This window comes from Carcharhinus amblyrhynchos, chromosome 9 (genome assembly GCF_965287045.1).
Source record: "Carcharhinus amblyrhynchos chromosome 9, sCarAmb.v2.hapA, whole genome shotgun sequence".
In the NCBI taxonomy this organism is placed as follows: Eukaryota; Metazoa; Chordata; class Chondrichthyes; order Carcharhiniformes; family Carcharhinidae; genus Carcharhinus; species Carcharhinus amblyrhynchos.
In genome coordinates, this window is record NC_137332.1 from 93,275,367 (window position 1) to 93,296,610 (window position 21,244).

The 21,244-nt window shown below is 44.6% G+C and overlaps 1 protein-coding gene across 1 annotated transcript in view; it reads left to right on the forward strand.

The window, feature by feature from the left end:
• The window catches only part of LOC145348080 (uncharacterized), a 64,969-nt gene that overhangs the window by 26,580 nt on the left and 17,145 nt on the right, over positions 1-21,244 (forward strand). Inside the window, exons 4-5 of the mRNA XM_080196221.1 lie at positions 2,586-2,628; positions 8,510-10,333. Coding sequence (XP_080052347.1) covers positions 8,997-10,333 — 1,337 coding nt within the window. The 5' untranslated portion in view covers positions 2,586-2,628; positions 8,510-8,996. The remainder of the gene's footprint in view (positions 1-2,585; positions 2,629-8,509; positions 10,334-21,244) is intronic.

The window sequence follows — 21,244 nt, forward strand, 5'->3', positions numbered from 1 at the left end:
CTTCGAGCCTGCCCCACCATTCAATAAGATCATGGCTGATCTGTCGCTGCTCAGTTCCACTTTCCTGCCCTCTCCCCATAACCCTTAATCCCCTCTCCTATCAAAAACCCATCAACCCGCGTCTTAAAAATATTTAGCAAGGCAGCCTTCACCACTTCAACGGGCAGAGAATTCCAGAGATTCACCACCCTTTGAGTGAAGAAGTTCCTCCTCAACTCCGTTCTAAACCGCCCCCCTTTTATCTTGAGGCTGTGCCCCCTAGTCCTACTGTCTTTTTTGAGCGGGAAGAGTCTTTCCACCTCTATCCTATCCATCCCATTCATCATCTTATACGTCTCAATGAGATCTCCTCTCATTCTTCTAAACTCTAACGAGTACAAGCCCAGTTTATTCAGCCTCTCCTCATAGCTCAACCCCCTCAACTCCGGTATCAGCCTAGTAAACCTCCTCTGCACTCCCTCCAAGGCCAAAATATCTTTGCGCAGGTGCGGCGCCCAAAAATGCACACAGTACTCCAGTTGCGGCCTCACCAATGCCCTATACAGCTGCAGCAAGACCTCCCTACTTTTATATTCAATCCCCTTCGCTATGAAGGCCAGCATCCCATTCGCCTTCCTGACCACCTGCTGCAGTTCGAGGTCCCTCTGCACCGTCGCCTGCTGCAGTTTTTCGCCCCGTAAGTAATAGTCCTTCCTACCATTCTTCCTACCAAAGTGGACCACCTCACACTTGCCAATATTAAATTCCATTTGCCATTTCCTGGCCCATTCACCCAGCCTATCTAGATCCTTCTGCAGACTCTCCACACCCTCCGCACAATTTGCCGTTCCCCCAATCTTGGTGTCATCAGCAAATTTCGACACTCTACACTCGGTTCCCTCCTCCAGATCATCTATATAAATGGTAAAAAGCTGAGGCCCCAGCACCGACCCCTGGGGCACTCCACTAGTCACCATCCGCCAATCCGAATAGCACCCGTTGACCCCCACTCTCTGCCTCCTATTTGACAACCAATCCTCTATCCATGCTAACACCCTACCCCCAACTCCATGTCCCTCGACCTTCTGCAATAACCTCTTGTGAGGCACTTTGTCAAACGCCTTCTGAAAATCTAGAAAGACCACATCCACTGGCTCTCCTCTATCCACCGCCCTAGACACATCCTCATAGAACTCCAGTAAATTTGTCAGACACGACTTCCCTTTAATGAAACCGTGCTGCGTCTGCTATCATCACTATCTAATTCCACATTATCAATTCAATCTCAGGCAGGTATATCACAGCTCTATCCGTTAAACTGGAAAGAGTCAAATTTATTTTCTCCTCCAGTTTGGACTTTCCTTTCAGTAACCTGTCTCTTTATAGCTGTAAACACAGATTCCATTCCTTAGGCAGCAAATTACAGGGCTTTATTACATTCTTGCTCCACCTACAAGGAGTGATAAAGCACTGTTTGCACTAGGTCCCATGGTCTAAATGTCCCTTTATTTCATTTCCTCAGAACTGATTACCCTCCAGTCAATCATTGAAGAGACAGCATTCTTTAAGCACAGAGTAACTACAGGACTAGTTAGCTTATGTCCTGAGCACAGAGTCACTCCCAATGTTACACCCTGAGTCTGAGTATCAGTCCCTGAGTGAGGGTCACTCCCAAGGTGAGAATTCATCATTGAATGACAGACTCACTCCTCAGGCACTGGTTCAATCGTTCCACCTTAAATCTGTTCCTTCTCCTCATGCCCATCTCCTGTCATTCTCCCTCACTGGCAAGATGGCACAGTGGTTGGCACTGCTGCCTTACAGTGCCAGGGACCTGTTTTCGATTCCCAGCATGGGTCACTGTCTGAGTGGAGTTTGCATGTTCATGTGTCTACATGGGTTTCATCAGGATGCTCCGGTTTCCTCCCACAGTCCGAAAGACATGCTGGTGAGTGCATAGGCCATGCTAAATTCTCCCTCATTGTACCTGAACAATTGCTGGAGTGTGGCGACTAGGGGATTTTCACAGTAAGATAAAAGCAAAATGCTGCTGATGCTGCATTTTGAAACGAAAATACAGAAAATGCTGGAAAATGCCAGCAGGTCTGACAGCATCTGTGGAGAGAGAATTGAGCCAACATTTCACGTCTGGATGATCCTTCGTCAGAGCTCAGGGCAAAGAAAATCAGAAAAGATTTATACAATGATGGTGGGGGCGGGGGACAACAAAGATAATGTAAATGAGGATAAAGTCGGCTGAGATGGGCGCTAAGAGTGTCCATTAAGAGGTCAGAATGTGTGAATGGCAGACCAGAGATACAGATGGTTAAGACAGGTATCCTGAAAGGGAGATGGTGGGGGGGAGGATTTGGGGGCAAGGAGAACAGGAATGGAGAAGTTGCAATAAATAAGATTTTATTCAGATGGGACAGTGACAAGTTTAAATCCCCTCCTGATCTGCTGCTCAAAGTCGCCTCCGTTTCCCTGGTCAGTTTCCCAAACTTCAGGAAACTCCTGTTACTCCAGAAATATTGTGATTGGCTGTGAGAGACGTCAATCAGAGAGCCCACCCACTCTGCCCATTCTCTCCTCTTCCTCTTTCACAGCTGCTTCACTTCCTGTAGGGACTGAAAACCAAGTCAGGAGATGGTGAGTGAAGGAGCAGAATTTATAATAATTACATTGCATCATATCCACACTAATGTTCAGGCAGTCTGACTATCCTGTGGGGAATCAGGTGTGGAAATGCCCCTTATGCTGTGTGAGAAGATCCAGCTGAGAGACCTGTTTACTCGGTGCTTTGTGCTGAGCTGTTTGATTGGAGCTGTGTGTTGGATATTGAGTGTGTTTATTGGAAGCATTTCCCTTCTGATTTACAGCCTGAGTTTTGTTGATGGGTCATTACTGAATATGAGAAGGCGAGGTGTAATTATCTGGGAGGTGCAGAGTGTCTGAGGATTCTTACTATTCCCTATTGTTGAGTTGTGTTGGGAGCTGGTGATTATCCAATGGACTGTGAATGGTCAGTTCGATGTGTTGTGATCTGGATGTTTCCTGTCTATTCAAATCCCTCCACAACATCCTCCACTACCCCTTCCACACACAATCCCCCTCCCCCCACAACCCCCCTCCATGAGTATAACCCTTTCAGATAAGAGAAAAAAGAAATTCTTGCATTTATACTGAACCTTTCATGAACACCTGATATCCCAAAGCCTTTACAACCAATAAAGTAGTTTTGAAGTATGGTCACTGTTGTAATGTCAGAAATGTGGCAGTGAGTGTACACACAGATCAATCCCACAAACAGTGATATGATAAGGATTCAATAACCTGTTTTTCGTGGGGTTGATGAAGGGATTAATATTGGGCAGGACATCAAGAGTACCTTCCCTGTTCTTCTTCAAAATGAAATCTTTCATACACACCTTAGCGCAGAAGGGGTCTCAGTTTAACATCCCATTGAAAGATGGTACCTCTGACAGTGCAGCACTCCCTTATGACTACATTGTGTATCAGCCTCAGTGCTCAAGTCCTGGAATGGGACTTGAATCCCCAACCATCTGAACCAGGTGAAAGTGCTACCTCCTGATCCAAGTTTGACAGTCAAGACATCCCCACCCAAAATCTCTCAGATCTCTGCATTCCCCCAAACTGTGCCTCCTACGCTTCCCGGATTTTAGTTGTCCCATGTTGGTGACTGTGCCTTCAGCTGCCTGGGCACAACTCTCTGAACTTCATCTTCAACCGTCTGTGTCTCTCTATCACTCTCCCCTTCTGGAGCTCTTTGAATCTCCCTGAACAATTTCTCTTTCAATTTGTCTCACTTCCTCCAAATAAAAGGTGGATCAGGAGGTAGCGTTTTCACCTGGTTCAGACAGTTGGGGATTCAAGTCCCATTCCAGGACTTGAGCACTGAGGCCGATACACAATGTAGTCATAAGGGAATGCTGCACTGCCAGAGGTACCCACAAGGATCCTGGTTAGGCCTGTTTCTTTATAGGATATTTGGGAGTTTGACTGTGGCCCTCCTCCCACAATTCCTTTATCTGTACATCGCTGATTATTTTGGTGCCACTTCATGCTCTCATCTGGACCTGGAAAAAATGATCAATTTCACTTCCGATTTCCACCCCTTTGTCACTTTCACATAGTCCATCTTCATAATTTCCCTTCCCTTCCTTGACTTCTCTGCCTCCATTTTTGTGATAAACCATCCATTGGTATCCATTTAAAATTGACCAACTCCCACAGCTACCTCGACTACAGCTCTTCATATCCTATGTCCTGTAAGAACTCTATCCCATCCTCTCAGTTCGTTTGCCTCCATCGCATCAGTCCGAAGATGCTACTTTCCAAAATGATGCTTCTGACATGTCTTCCTTACTGTGGAGATGCCAGCATTGGTCTGGGGTAAACACAGTAAGAAGTCTCACAACACCAGGTTAAAGTCCAACAGAGTTATTTGGTAGCACAAGCCACAAGCTTTTGGAGCACTGCCCCTTCATCAGGTGAATGGAGTTCTGTTCATAAACAGGGCATATAAAGACACAAACTCAATTTACAAAATAATGGTTGGAATTCGAGTCTTTACAGATAATCATGTCTAAAGGTACAGACCATGTGAGTGGAATATTCTTGGATGAGGTACCAATCAAGCAGGTGCTTATCCTGGATGGTGTCGAGCTTCTTAAGTGTTGTGGAGTTACACTCATTCAGACTCGTGATGAGTATTCTATCACGCTCCTGACTAGTGCCTTGTAGAAGGTGGACAGGCTTTGCGGAGTCAGTAAGTGAGTTACACACTGCAGGATTCCCAGCCTCTGACCTGCTGTTGTAGCCACAGTATTTCTATGACTAGTCCAGTTCAGATTCTGGTAAATTACATTGGCCAGGTCTTGTTGCAGTTGGACATGGACTGCTTCAGTATCTGAGGAGTTGCAAAAGATGCTGAACATTGTAGTTATCAAAGAACATCCCAATTTCTGACCTTATTATGGAAGGACGGTCATTGATGACTTAGTTGAAGAGGGTTAGGCCTAGGCCATTACCCTGAGAAAGTCCTGCAGTGATTTCCTGGGTCTGAGATGATTACCTCCAACAAACACAACCATCTTTCTTTGTGCCAGGTCTGACTCCAACCAGTGGAGAGGTTTCCATTTGATTTCTATTGACTCCAGTTTTCCTCAGGCTCTTTGCTGCCACACTCAGTCAAATGCAGCTGTGACGTTTTCTCACCTCACCTTGAATTCATGTTGATTTTCTTTTGCCTCTGTTTGAACCAAGGCTGTAATGAAGTCAGGAGATGAGAGGTACCGGTGTAACCCAAACTGAGTATCAGTGAGCAGGTTATTGCTCAGTAAGTGCTGCTTGACGGCATTATCGATTACCACTTCCATCACTTTACTGATTGCTGAGAATAAGATCGGGGCAGTAATTAACTGGGATGGAGTTTTCCTGCTTTTTGTATACAGGACACATCTGGGTTTTCCACATAGCTGGATAGATGTCAGTATTTGTAGCAGTACTAGAACAGCTTAGTAAGAGAACAGCTAGTTCTGGAACACAAGTCTTTAGTACTATTGCTGGAACATTGTCAGGACCCACAGCATGATATCACATAGAGTGAATCAGATTAGCTGAAGACTGGCACCCCAGGGGGAGACTGAAATGGAGAGGAGACTGAAGATTGTTAAAAGTATTTCAGCCTTAACTTTTGCATTAATATGCTTGGCTTCCTGATAATTGAGGATGGGGATACTTGTGGCGTTTTCCCTTCCAGTTAGTTGTTGAATTGTTGATCACTATCCATGACTCAATGTGGCAGGATTGCAGTGCTTAGGTCTGATCCATCGTTGATCGTGGGATTGCTCAGCTCAGTCTATCATGTGCTGCTCCCAATATTTTTCATGCAAGTGGTCCTGTAGCTTTACCTTTTTGACATTTAATTTTTTTAAGGAATGCCTGGTGCTGCTGCTGACGTGCCCTCCTGCTCTCTTATTAATTAGCTCTGCTGATTAAGGATAGCATCACGGTGGTAGCAAGGGATGATATTGGAGCCAAGGAGCAGAGGGTGGAATCGTTGTGGGTGGAGATTAGGAACAGCAAAGGGAGGAAGACGCTGGTGGGTGTCGTCTATAGGCCTCCGAATAATGATCTGGAGGTGGGGCGGGCTGTTAACGCGCAAATAAGTGCGGCGTGCAGGAATGGGATGGCCGTAGTTATGGGGGATTTCAATCTGCATATTGATTGGTCGACCCATGTTGGACGTGGGGGGCTCGAGGAAAAGTTCTTGGAATGCTGCCGGGATAGTTTCCTCGAACAGTGTGTGTTGGAGCCGACGAGGGAGCGAGCTATCTTGGATCTGGTGCTATGTAATGAAGCGGGTATAATTAGGGACCTTGTGATTAATTAGGGTATAATTAGGACTCTTGGGGAGAGTGATCATTGTATGGTGGAGTGTCTGGTTTATGGTTTATGGAGTTTATGGTGCAGATGGAGGAGGAGAAAGTGGGTTCCCGGACACGCGTCCTTTGTTTGAATAGAGGGGAGTACGGTAAGATGAGAGTAGAATTGGCGAATGTGGACTGGGAGAGCGCGTTGGAGGGAGGGACTGTTGAGGAGCAGTGGAGGATCTTTAAGGAGATCTTTCTTGGTGCTCAGCGGAAATTTATTCCGATGGTCAAAAAGGATAGTAGGAGGAGAGGTAATAAGCCGTGGATAACGAAGGAGGTGAAGGAAAGTGTTAAACTAAAAGCGGAGGAATTTAGAGTAGCTAAGAGTAGTGGGCGAGAAGAGGATTGGGAGAGGTTTAAATGTCAACAAAGATTGACAAAGAAGTTGATAAAGAAGGGTAGGAGAAACTATGAAGCTGGGCTAGCGCTTAATATAAAAAAGGATAGCAAGAGTTTTTATAAATATATAAAAAGGAAGAGGCTGGCTAGGGTGAATGTTGGTCCTTTAGAGGATGAGAAAGGGGACCTTGTGGTAGGGGATGGGGATATGGCTAAGGTATTGAATAACTTTTTTGTTTCTGTCTTCACGGAGGAGGACGTGAATAATTTGCCGGGTGTTAGCAATGGAAAGGTGGTAGGACTGGAGGGTCTTAATGACATTACTGTTACTAGAGAGGCGGTGCTTGACAGACTGGAGGGGCTGATTGTGGACAAGTCCCCAGGACCGGATGGAATGCATCCGAGGGTTCTGAAAGAAATGGCGGAGGTGATAGTGGATGCCTTGGTTATTTTCCAAACGTCGCTGGATTCCGGGGAAGTGCCAGATGATTGGAAAACGGCTAATGTTACGCCGTTGTTTAAGAAGGGTGCCAGGCAAAAGGCGGGGAATTATAGGCCGGTTAGTTTAACGTCTGTGGTAGGTAAAATGTTAGAATCTGTCATTAAGGAGGAAATTGCGAGGCATCTTGAAGGGAATTGCTTGATAGAGCAGACGCAGCACGGTTTCATTAAAGGGAAGTCGTGTCTGACAAATTTACTGGAGTTCTATGAGGATGTGTCTAGGGCGGTGGATAGAGGAGAGCCGGTGGATGTGGTCTTTCTAGATTTTCAGAAGGCGTTTGACAAAGTGCCTCACAAGAGGTTATTGCAGAAGGTCGAGGGACATGGAGTTGGGGGTAGGGTGTTAGCGTGGATAGAGGATTGGTTGTCAAATAGGAGGCAGAGAGTGGGGGTCAACGGGTGCTATTCGGATTGGCGGATGGTGACTAGTGGAGTGCCCCAGGGGTCGGTGCTGGGGCCTCAGCTTTTTACCATTTATATAGATGATCTGGAGGAGGGAACCGAGTGTAGAGTGTCGAAATTTGCTGATGACACCAAGATTGGGGGAACGGCAAATTGTGCGGAGGGTGTGGAGAGTCTGCAGAAGGATCTAGATAGGCTGGGCGAATGGGCCAGGAAATGGCAAATGGAATTTAATGTTGGCAAGTGTGAGGTGGTCCACTTTGGTAGGAAGAATGGTAGGAAGGACTATTACTTACGGGGCGAAAAACTGCAGCAGGCGACGGTGCAGAGGGACCTCGGGGTCCTTGTGCATGAGTCGCAAAAACCCAGCTTGCAGGTGCAGCAGGTGGTCAGGAAGGCGAATGGGATGCTGGCCTTCATAGCGAGGGGGATTGAATATAAAAGTAGGGAGGTCTTGCTGCAGCTGTATAGGGCATTGGTGAGGCCGCAACTGGAGTACTGTGTGCTGGATGGCCTACTCCTGCTCCTATTTCTTATGTTCTTATGTTCTCTTCAATTACTCCAGTAAGACTTTCCTTAATTTCTGTCTCTTTGAGCAAACTTTGGGTCATCTGTACTAATATTACCTTGGGGCAAGGTGCCATATAAATGCAAGTTGTTGTTGTTTATTATATAAAAAGTTAGAAAGTGAGCAGGTGTTCAGTAGAAGCTACGTGATTCATCTCATGGTTCTCTATCCTACTGCTCGTCGCTGTGAAACTGTCTCCCAGTGAGGGGAAAAAACATTCAAAGGAGTTGAAAGAACTTGTGGATTTTCTTTTATTGTTTTACAGAAGAATCATCCTGAATTAAAAAAGAGGACAATGATCACGGATCCTATTCATCACCAAAGGAGATCCTAATGTCAGCCAAGGGATAGCTCCCCAGAAAAACCAGCTCCAGTGATCCAATCACTCATCAGGAATTTAATCAACAATCAATGAAACTGACCAGTGTCCAATCATTAACAACACTTCCGTAGTTCAGGTTATGCGATATCAGTCAGTGCAGAGGATGGAGCGAATGTAATGGAGTGGCTGGAGCTCTACGGGAGAGATTGAAACTCAGTGACAGACCTGAAACACTGAAACATCCACTAAAGGTCATTCAGGATGCGGAGAGAGAGCGAGGACAGCTCTGAATATGATGAGAGCTTTAACGATTCATTGCGATTGTGAACTCTTGACAAGTAGTGACATGTGACGTGGATCTTTTCTGGAGCCCTTCACTTACAGATAGACAACTGGGTAGAAAATCTAAGTGGGGATATTGTGCAGCCACATGGAAGAGAAATCATTTGAATGTGGACAATTTGAGGGAGTCTCTGTACAGTCACCAGTCCCTGTGAAGCCACAATCCACCCACACAGAGAGGCCATTCCGGTGTGAAGTGTGTGAGAAGACCTTTGTCCGATCATCGTACCTCCTGAAACACCAGCTCATCCACACAGGAGAGAAATTGTTCAAATGTAAGGTGTGTGATAAAAGTTTCTCTCAGTCATCATCCCTCGTGGAACATCAGAGAACTCACACGGGAGAGAAGCCCTTCACGTGTGATGTTTGCAATAAAACTTTCTTAAAGTTATCCAATCTTTTACAACATCGGCGTACTCACACAGGAGAGCAACCCTTGAGATGTGAGATATGTGACAAAGCCTTCACATACCCATCGACTCTCCTCCAACACCAGCGCATTCACACAGGGGAGAAGCACTTCAGGTGTGAGGTATGTGACAAAGCTTTCAAACACCTATCGACTTTCCTCCAACATCGGCGTATTCACACTGGGGACAAGCTCTTCAGGTGCGAGGTATGTGACAAAGCTTTCAAACACCTATCGACTCTCCTCCAACACCGGCGCATTCACACAGGGGAGAAGCTGCTGCAGTGTGAGTTTTGCAACAAAGTGTTTGTGACCCCCTCGAGCTTGCAGATCCACCAGCGCACACACACAGGGGAGAGGCCCTTTAGATGCGAGGTGTGTGACAAATCTTTTGCTCAGTCATGGACGCTCCTGCAGCATCAACACATTCACCGAAAGGACAGGAAGTTCAACTGTCAGATTTGTGACAAAGCCTTTGCACATTCCTCGACCCTCCTGCTGCATCAGCGGGCACACACGGGAGAGAAACCTTTCAAGTGTGATGTGTGTGACAAAGCTTTCGTGAAGTCATCCACACTCCTTGTCCACCAGCGAGCGCACAGAGGGGAGAAACCTTTCCGCTGTGAGGTGTGTGCTAAAGGTTTCACACTCTCATCCACCCTCCTGATCCACCAGCGGACCCACACAGGAGAGAGACCATTCAGGTGCAAGGTTTGTGGCAAGGCTTTCACCCAGTCATCAAGCCTCCTTCACCATCACAGGATCCACACAGGGGAGAAACCCTTCAGCTGTGAGGTCTGTCAAAAAGCTTTCACACACCCCTCGAGCTTGCTGCAACACCAGAGAATCCACACAGGAGAGAAACCCTTCCAATGTGATGTGTGTGACAGAGCCTTCACCCACCCAACCCGCCTCCTGGAACATCAAAGGATCCACACAGGAGAAAAGCCCTTCCAATGTGAGCTGTGTGATAAAGCTTTCACACGCTCCTCAAACCTCCTGGATCACCAGAGGACGCACACGGGAGGAGAAAACCTCCCACTGGGAATTTTGTAACAAAGCTTTCACACAGTCATCAGACTTGATGGAACATCAGTGAACCCACACAGGAGAGCGTTCAGCTGTGGGTTCTGCATCAAAGCTTTCAAATAGTACTCTGACTTCCTGGAACATCAATGTAGCCATGCGTGAGGAAATTGCGAGCTTTTAAGTTTTAATCTTATTGTCATATTGTTATGTACTGTGTGAGTATGGGTGTGATTGGTTTAATTAAATAGGAGGCAGATGGACTGCAAGGATCTAAACATCAATATCGGAGGAATGAAGGCAAGTGGTAATGAACGAGGGCCAGGGAAGCAATTTACGTTAGGCAGAAACACATACAATTTGGAGACTGTAAATCTATGAGAGAAAATTGTGAGTTTATTTCTAAATATAGTAGCTATAAAGTAATATGATGTTGATTGATTCTGAGCAACTTATAAAATATTGTAGAAACAATATAGTGTAAAATGAGAGGGCAAAAATCATACTGAAAATGAGGTTGAACATTGTAATGGGGTGATTGTGAAATCTTGAAGAAGACAGTGTGTGTGGCTTGAAGCCAGACCTGTGAACACTAGGGGGCTGGTTGAAATGGGAGATAGGCTTTGAGTTTATTTTGTCCAGTTTCTTTTAAGAAATGTTTGTAAATTTCTGTTAACTTTCTGAAGGTGTTCTTGTGTCTTTAAATGTCATTTTATTTTTTAATATTAATAAATGTTTGAATTCAATATTTAAAATCATCACATGGTCTGGAATTTACTCATTTTCACTTCAGATAACTCCTCATAATATACAAATTGCAAACCATTGTGGTAACATATTCCAAGTATCCTTTTGGGTTTTCGGCAGCCTGGCATTTAACATCTGCCATTCCATAACACAGTCAGATAACAAAACTCTTCTAGTGTGACATGCACCAGGATTATTTAATATACTTATTCTTTTCAGAGTGTCCCCAATTTCTCGGTACAAGATAGAGCTCATTCCAAAGTTAGATGGAGCAAACCAATTTACCATTCCCGCCCACGCTTGAAGCATGATTACTGCAAGAATTGCTTCACTGACATAGTCCCATTGGCTTGGATAAACTCAGTGGATGTTAGCTCAATCTGTGTTAGGTTGTCAAGTATTTCTCAATTTGTAACTAGAGCAGAGCACTGGTATTTACTGTATCTGACAGATTGTCAATTAATATGAGAGTAATCACTGCATGAAGCAGCCTGCTTGATCAACACTTCCTCCACCATCTTAAACATTTATTTCTTGCACCATTACACAGCTGTAGCAGTGTGCACCATTGATAAGGTGCACTGCAGCAACTCACCAAGGCTCCTTCGATAGCACCTTCCAAACCTGTGATCGCTACCATCTAGAAGGACAAGGGCAGTAGATACATGGGAACGCTAACACCTGGAGGTTCCCCTCCATGCCAATCACCATACTGACTTAAAAATATACTGCCATTCTTTCACCGTCACTGGGTCAAAATCCTGGAACGACCTCCCTAACAGCACTGTGGGCATAGCTACACCACAGGGACTGCAGCAGCTAAAGCAGTGGCAATTAAACAATAATTAAAGAATTTTCCGTCATTTGCAACCACCCACCACATCATCTTCATCTAGTGGCCGAAAGTGAAACTCAAGGCCTGGATTGACTGGACTTGGACACCCAAAGTTTTCCACACATCAAAACTTTCATTCAAAAAAGAAAACTCACGCACAACGAGAGTCAATAGAGTTTGTCTGCAATCAGACACTTCTGTAACAAAAACAGTCACAGACAAATCTGAGCGGAATAGTAAAAACTGGAATTATTCCACAACGTTTCTTCTCTTTCTACCCTAACATCTCTAAATGTCATTCATAGTAACTTATTGAATAAATAAAGAGGAAGAAAGCCACTGGAAAATACTTAACTTTCTACAGAAAAAAATCCATGCACTATTTACAAATTAGTCTACATTCATAGTCCATAAAGAAAATTATGACACATGAACAATAAACTATTTGTTCTTCCTAGTCTGTTCCAATTTCCTTTCCCGACACACATACTGCAGGCATAACCATTAAAGTGTTCAGGTCTTCTTATGGTACATGTGTAATTGTTGTTGGCTGTTCAACCAGTGTCTGCTGCTTACTGCAGTGGTGTTGTCTCTCTGGGGAATGTTGTTGCTATGATGAGTGTTATTGTTGAGATAATTGTTGCTGTTGATCCATTGCATTTATTGGAGACAGGTTGACCTCTGGGACTGGTGGTCATTCAGCTCCTTGCTCATTTGGTGAAATCAGATCTTCATCATCAGCAGTCTGCTGTGAAGGAAGAGCTTTACCGGTTACACGTGGATGTCTGCAGTTGTGATGGTAGATCTGGTCGTTTACTTTCAGAATGTATGTTCGAGGTGACAACTTCTCTACACAGGTCCAAAGTTGCAAAGTGAGCTGACTTTTGTTGAGTTTGTTGAATATTTGTACTCTGGCCAAGTCTCCAACTCTCAGCTCAGGCAATGATGTGGCAATTTTGGCAGAGAAGTTTGTCTTTCTGAAACTTCACTTTGATCTTGTCACTCACTTCTGTTGCTATTTCTGGCATCAGTTTTTTAGCCTTTGAGGAAGTGGTCTGGGTGCAGTATAACATTTGATGTTGGACTGGACAACTTTCCATTCCTTCAGTAGCTGTGTTTCTCCACTCTTAACATTTAACTTGAACACATTTCCTGGATCTAATTGATTTTTTTGATGATCCCTTTGGCAATTTTCACTACTGCCTTAGCCTTTTCATTTGTCTATGAATAGCATGGAGATGATATGTCACTGATGTGAATTTTCCAATCACTGAACAAGTGACTGAATTCTTCACTTGTGAATTGAGGACCATTGTCACTCATTACCACATCAGAAATGCCACGACAGCAGGAGCATGCTTTTAGCATTCTACAAACTCACTGGTAGTAACTGATGTCACCTGGTCAAACTCACAGTAGTTTAAAAAGTAGTCGACTGTGATGCAATAATCAGTTCCATTAGAAAAAATTTCTACTCCACGTTTCATCCATGGTCTCTCTGGGATGTAATGAGTCATGAGCAGCTCCTCATCTTGATTAGCTTGATCTTCGTTACAAGCACTGCACTGGCTGATGAGGTCCTTAATCTCGTTGCTGATTTTTGGCCAGCAGAGCTCTTTCGTTCATCAGACTGGACTCCATTCCTTGATGATTTGTGTGGATGTGCTTCAGCATGTCATTTCTCATCTCTTTCGGGATAAGTGACGCCTGTCCCTTTGTACAAGATGCCATCTTGAGAAATCACTTCATCTCTGTCCAATACTCTCTTTCAGCAAGTTATAGTATTGGTGGTTTCATCCTTTCATCACAACTCCCTGTAACATTTGAAAAGCTGTATCTGATTGTGTTGTTTGCTTGATCTGATCAAGACGCTTGTCTGTCAGATTCAGTATCCCTGCTAGGTTGATGATTCCACAGCATGTTGTGCTGTTCATTCTTGTTGAATCTGGAAGATTTCACAGCCTGTTCCAACATCATCACTTCCTTCAAAGAGCGTGCAGCTCTCAATTGCTTGTTGGCTCCCTTACTTGTACTTCACTTCCAAATTATATCTCTGCAAATGAAGTGTTTGCAATCCCTTTGCAGCAATTAGAAGTGATTTGAAAAAAATGCTTTGAAGTGTTTTGTGGTCAGACTCTACTATTATTTTCTCTGTCCCAACCAGGAACTGGTTGAAATGCTTGGAAGACATTCACCAGTTACTCTTTCCAGAATTGTTTAGTTTCTGTTAATACTCTGGATACAAACACAGCTGGTTATCCTTGCTGCGTGAGGATTGCTCCAAGTCCTGTTTTCCTGGCATCTCATTGCAGGGTGACTTCATCATTGACATCATAGTACCTCAGCACTGGCATTGTCGTCATTAGTTGTTTTATGTGAGTGAAAGCTGCTTCTTATTCTGTGTCTCAATAACATTGAACATCCTTTCCTGTGAACTTGAATAGAGATTCACACCCTGAAGACAAATGGGGCAAGAACATGTTTGTTAGTTCCTGTGTGGGTTCACTGATGTTCCAGGAGGTTGAACAATAGTGTAAAGGACTTATGTGGGGCAGCATGGTGGTACAGTGGTGAGCACTGCTGCCTCATAATTCCAGGGACCTGGATTTGTTTCCCGGCTTGGATCTCTATCTCAAGTTGTGGGGTTTGCACGTTCTCCCCATGTCTGCATGGATTTCTTCCGGGTGTTCCGGTTTTCTTCCACTGTCTGAAAGATGTGCTGGTTAGGTGCAGGAACCAGAGTGTAGCAACTAGTGAAATTTCACAGTTACTTCATTGCAATGTGAATGTAAACCTTACTTGTGACTAATAAATAAACTTCTTACTTTTTCTGACAGATTTCATGACGATATCTCACATCCCTAACATCAAAAAACTTAATCACAAACCTCGCACTATGGTTACGACTGTGTGTGGATCCTCTGATGGAACAGAAATTTGGATGTTGGTAAGAATGGTATGTCATACACCTGCATTTCACTGATTCCCCTCTGTGTGAACCATCTGATGTCTCGAGAGGAACAAGCGTTTGCCTTGTTACAAACCTCACAGCAGAAGTGTTTCTCCCCTTCTGAGCATCTTCTGGTGTATCAGCAAGGCTGAAGACATCACAAAAGTTTTATCACACACCTCGTTTATGAACGGTTTCTCCCCTGTGTGAGTGCATTGGTGGCTGCAGAGGCTTGATGACTGCGATAATGATTTGTCAAACGCGTGAATGGTTTCTCCCCTGTGTGGACCCTCTGATGGACCTGGAGTTTCGGTAACTGTGTGAAGGTTTTGTCACACATCCCACACTTGAACAGGTCTCTCCTAGTGTGAATGCATTGGGGGACATGGAACTCTTGACTACGTGAATGATTTGTCACACACCTCATGTGACTAGTTTCTCCCATGTGAATGCATTGGTGTTTGTGGAGGCTGAATGACTGCTTGAATGCTTTACAACACATCTTACATCCAAAAGAAATGGCAGAGGTAATAGCGGATGCCTTAGTAATTATATATCAAAATTCGCTGGACTCCGGGGAAGTGCCGGAAGAATGGAAAACGGCTAATGTTACACCGGTTTAAAAAAGGTAGCAGACAAAAGGCAGGGAATTATAGGCTGGTTAGTTTAACATCTGTAGTTGGAAAAATGCTAATCCATCATCAAAGAAGAAATAGTGAGGCACCTAGAAAAGAATGGTTTGATCGAGCAGACGCAGCACGGATTCATTAAGGGGAGGTCGTGTTTAATAAATTTATTGGATTTCTATGAGGATGCGACTAGTGCGGTAGACAGAGGGGAACCGGTGGAAGTGGTGTTTTTAGATTTTCAAAAGGCGTTTGATAAGCTGCCTCACAAAAGGTTGCTGCAGAAGGTTAGGGTGCACGGAGTTGGGGGTAAGATGTTAGCGTGGATAGAAAATTGGCTGTCTAATAGGAAGCAGAGGGTTGGAATCAATGGGTGCTATTCTGGTTGGCAGTTGGTGACCAATGGAGTGCCGCAGGAATCGGTGCTGGGGCCTCAACTGTTTACCATTTACGTAGATGATCTGGAGGAGGGGGCTGAGTGTAGGGTGACGAAATTTGCTGATGACACGAAGATGAGTAGAAAAGCAAATTGCGTGGAGGGTGTGGAAAGTCTGCAGAGAGATCTGGATAGGCTGAGCGAGTGGGCGAGGACCTGGCAGATGGAGTATACTGTTAGCAACTGCGAGGTTATCCACTTTGGTAGAAATAATAGTAGGAGGGATTATTATTTAAAAGGCGAAAAGCTGCAGCATGCTACGGTGCAGAGGGACCTGGGGGTCCTTGTGCACGAATCGCAAAAACCCAGTCTGCAGGTGCAGCAGGTGATCAAGAAGGCGAATGGGATGTTGGCCTTTATAGCAAAGGGGATAGAATATAAAAGCAGGAAGGTCTTGCTGCAACTGTAACAGGCGGCAGCTGGAGTACCGTGTGCAGTTTTGGTCGCTGCACTTGCGGAAAGATATATTGGCCTTGGAGGGAGTGCAGAGAAGGTTCACCAGGCTGATACCGGAGATGAGGGGGTTAGCCTATGAAGAGAGACTAAATAGACTAGGTCTGTACTTATTGGAGTTCAGAAGGATGAGGGAGGATCTTGTAGAGACGTATAAGATAATGAAGGGGATAAATAGGGTAGAGGTAGAGAGATTCTTCCTGCTTAGAAAGGATAGCAGGACCAGAGGACACAGCCTCAAGATAATGGCGGGGGGGTTTAGATCAGAGTTGAGGAGGAACATCTTCACTCAAAGGGTGGTCAATCTCTGGAATTCTCTGCCTGTTGAAGTGGTGGAGGCTACCTTGCTGAATATATTTAAGTCACGGGTAGATAGGTTTCTGATAGACAGGGGAATTAAGGGTTATGGGGAGAAAGCGGGCAAGTGGAACTGATCCACTTCAGATCAGCCATGATCTTATTAAATGGCGGGGCAGGCTCGAAGGGCTAGATGGCCTACTCCTGCTCCTATTTCTTATGTTCTTATACATTTGAATGGTGTTTCTCCAGTGTAAGTACGTGAGTGTACTGAGAGCTTCCAAGACCATGAGAATGATTTGTCAAACACCTCACGCTTGAATGGTTTCTCCCCAGTGTGAATGTGTTGGTGTATTTGAAGAGTTGATGATTCCAAGAACAATGTGTTGCATTCTTCTCATGTGAATGGTTTCACCTTGGTGTTAATGCACTGGTGAGCACAATGTCTGAAGACTGCAAAAAAATTGTTCACTCTCCACCAGAAAATCATTTTTCATTGGTGTGAATGTGTTGGTGGTTCAGGAGGTGTAATGATTGCATAAATAAATTATCTCTCCCCTGTGTTTAGATGTTAGTCTACATGGAGGATCGAGAACCACGAGAATGACTTGTGGCACACCTTTTACTGTCTTTCCCCTTGGTGAATGTGGTTTGATGACCTTGAGCAGGATTTCTTGCCTACCTTGCATGTGAATAGTTTCTCATCAGTGTGAATCCTCTGGTGCTTTAGGAGGTGCAATGACTGAGACAATGATTTGTCACACACCTCACATGTAGATTGCTTCTCTTCTGTGTGAATCCTCTGCTGTCTCAGGAGTTTGTAGTGCTGAAAAAAGCTTTATCACACACCTCACACTTCAGTCATTGCTCTTCCATGTGGTTGTCCAAGGTGTACCTTGTGTGTTACATCTTATGAGCCTTTACATCTGAAATGTGGAGCTTATTCAAGGAGCAGCTACTGCGAGTCCTTGATAAATGCGTACCTGTCAGGCAGAGAGGAAGTGGTCAAGCGAGGGAACTGTGGTGTACAAAGGAAGTTGAATCTCTGGTGAAGAGGAAGAAGGAGGCTTATGTAAAGATGAGGCGTGAAGGCTCAGTTAGGGCACTGGAGAGTTACAAATTAGCCAGGAAGGAGCTAAAGAGAGAGTTAAGAAGAGCCAGAAGAGGACATGAGAAGACTTTGGCGGATAGGATCAAGGAAAATCCTAAGGCTTTCTACAGGTATGTCAAGAATAAAAGATTGGTTAGGGCAAGATTAGGGCCAGTCAGAGACAGCAGTGGGAAGTTGTGCGTGGAGCCTGAAGAGATAGGAGAGGCACTGAATGAGTATTTTTCGTCAGTATTCACGCAGGAAAAAGTCAGTGTAGTCGAGGAGAATACTGTGATACCAGGTAGTCGACCAGACGGGATTGACGTACATAAGGAGGAGATGTTCTTAAGAGTGTGAAAATAGATAACTCCCCAGGGCTGGATGGGATTTACCCTAGGATTCTCTGGGAGGCTAGGGAGGAGATTGCAGAGCCTTTGGCTTTGATCTTCATGTCGTCATTGGCTTCAGGTATAGTGCCGGAAGACTGGAGGATAGCAAATGTTGTCCCCTTGTTCAAGAAGAGGTGTAGAAACCATCCTGGGAATTATAGACCAGTGAGCCTTACTTCTGTTGTGGGCAAAGTTTTGGAAAGAATTATAAGGGATAGGATTTATAATCATCTAGAGGGAAATAAATTGATTAGAGATAGTCAACACGGTTTTGTGAAGGGTAGGTCGTGCCTCACAAACCTTATCGAGTTTTTTGAAAAAGTGACCAAAGGGGTGGATAAGGGTAAGGCAGTTGACGTGGTGTATCTGGATTTTAGCAAAGCGTTTGATAAGGTTCCCTATGGTAGGCTATTGCAGAAAATGCAGATGCATGGGATTGAGGGTGATTTAGCAGTTTGGATCAGGAATTGGCTAGCTGATAGAAGACAGAGGGTGGTGGTTGATGGGAAATATTCAACCTGGAGTTCAGTTACAAGTGGTGTACCTCAAGGATCTGTTTTGGGGCCACTGCTGTTTGTCATTTTTATAAATGACCTAGATGAGGGTGTAGAAGGATGGAGTAGTAAATTTGCTGACGACACCAAAGTTGGAGGAGTTGTAGACAGTGAGGATGGATGTTACAGTTTGCAGAGGGACATAGATAAGCTGCAGAGCTAGGCCGAGAGGTGGCAGATGGAGTTTAATATGGAAAAGTGTGAGGTGATTCACTTTGGTAAGAATAACAGGAGTACAGAATATAGGGCTAATGGAAAGACTCTTAGTAGTGTTGACGAGCAGAGAGATCTCGGGGTACATGTGCATAGCTCCCTGAAAATTGGCACCCAGGTCGATAAGGTTGTTAAGAAGGCGTACGGTGTGTTAGTTTTTATTGGTAGAGGGATTGAATTTCGGAGCCGTGAGGTCATGTTACAACTGTACAAAACTCTGGTGCGGCCGCACTTGGAGTATTGCATACAGTTCTGGTCGCCGCATTATAAGAAAGATGTGGAGGCATTGGACAGGGTTCAGAGGAGGTTTACCAGGATGTTGCCTGGTATGGTGGGAAGGTCTTATGAGGAAAGGCTGAGGGACTTGAGGTTATTTTCATTGAAGAGAAGAGGGTTACGAGGTAACCTGATTGAGGCATACAAGATGATCAAATGATTGGATAGGGTGGACAGTGAGAGCCTTTTACCTCGGATGGTGATGGCTAACACGAGGGCACATAGCTTTAAATTAAGGGGTGATAATTATAGGACGGATGTCAGAGGTAGGTTCTTTACTCAGAGGGTAGTAAGGTCGTGGAATGCCCTGCCTGCAGCAGTTGTGGACTCGCCAACTTTAAGGGCGTTCAAATGGTCAGTGGATAGGCATATGGATAGCATTGGAATAGTTTAGGTTAGAGGGTCATTAGATTAGGTTAGAGGGTCCACTGGTTGGCGCAACATCGAGGGCCGAAGGGCCTGTACTGTGCTGTAACGTTCTATGTTCTAGAAGCCCTCCTCACAGTGGAACAGCCTCTCACCTGTAGGAATGAGCCATTGGTTCATGAGGCTCAATGAATGAAGCTTTTCACAACATTTAGAGTCACTCACACTCCTTCCCAGCCTCACCCTGACCCACAGCTGAATCTTTGGAAAGATTGGTTCTGATGGAAGGTTCCACACCACTAACCTGTTTCTGATCTGATGATATGTCAAAGCTCCCCTGACCCGACCAAATTTCAGATGATAGTTTCACTACCCAACCAGGAGCGGACAACTTGGTACTTGCTTTCCACTGCCCAGACCTCATCTTCCCAGGGATTGTGAGGGCAATGGAAAAGACAGTTGGGCAGAGTGTAAAATGGGCTATCCGTTCACTATGAGCTTGAGTTGAAGATGACTTTCGTCCTTAGAACATATGTTTAATCTAAAAACACAGAGGAGAAATTACCTGGGAAATTAGATAGACTGCACTCACTCAGACTGCACATCCCAAATTCAGCTGTCAGACACAGCACTGGGCAAAATGGTAAAATCCAAGCCCTTTTGGGAAAGGCCAAGACCTTGAGGTAAAAGCTTTAAAGTGTCCATGGAAAGCTCTTCAATAAATGTGTTTCCCGGCATGGCAGCTGAATTGCTGTGTTGTGGATTTTGATTCTACTCCACAAATTCCAGAATGTATTAAATTCAGTTTCACAACATGGACTGATTAAGTGAAAAACACAGATGTCTTTAAGGAGAATCTAGATTAACAATTCAAACATTGAGAATTCAAATCCAACCTCAGAATGTTGTATACATGGAATTACAGTGGAGAAACAGGCCATTTGGCCCAATTGGTCCATGCTACAAATGAGCCTCCTCCCACCCCTCTTCATCTCACCCTATCAGCAGATTCCTTCTGTTCCTTTCTCTCTCGTGTGCTTATCTAGTCTCCCTTCAAAGACGTCTATTTTAATTCACCTCAACCGTTCCATGTTGTGAAATTGAATGTAATGCATTTAGAAATTTGCTGAGTAGAATCAAGATAATAATTTTTTTTAGGTTGCCCTAAAAACCCAAATATTGTCATTCAGGGAAGGGAACCTGGTTGGGTCTATAAGTGATTCCAGTCCCACACAACATGGTTGATGCTGAACTCTCCTCTCAAGTTGCAAACAATGATAAACAATCATTACAAAATCCAATAATAAGAGGAAAATCAGAGTGATCTGGACAATCTCAGCCCAACGAAATCTGTAAATTCTCTCTGAGGACAAGTTCCCAAGTGAGGAGAGCTGATCCCCAGGCTGGTCAAGTTGCACTGATACTCACTGAATCGTATCAATCTGGAAACATTCCAGACTCCTCCCTCACCATCCCTGGGAATGTCCCATCCCGTTCACACATGGGTAAGTCCTCAATATTGACTCCATGGTCTCATTGTTTCAGGCAAACAAGATCAAGGAAAACTACCATTCCCCTCCCAGCTGATGAGTGAGTACTTCACCATGTCAGTCATCACTGGAGAAGTAGACTAAGGACAGATCCCAAAACTGGGTATAAATGAGGTGCA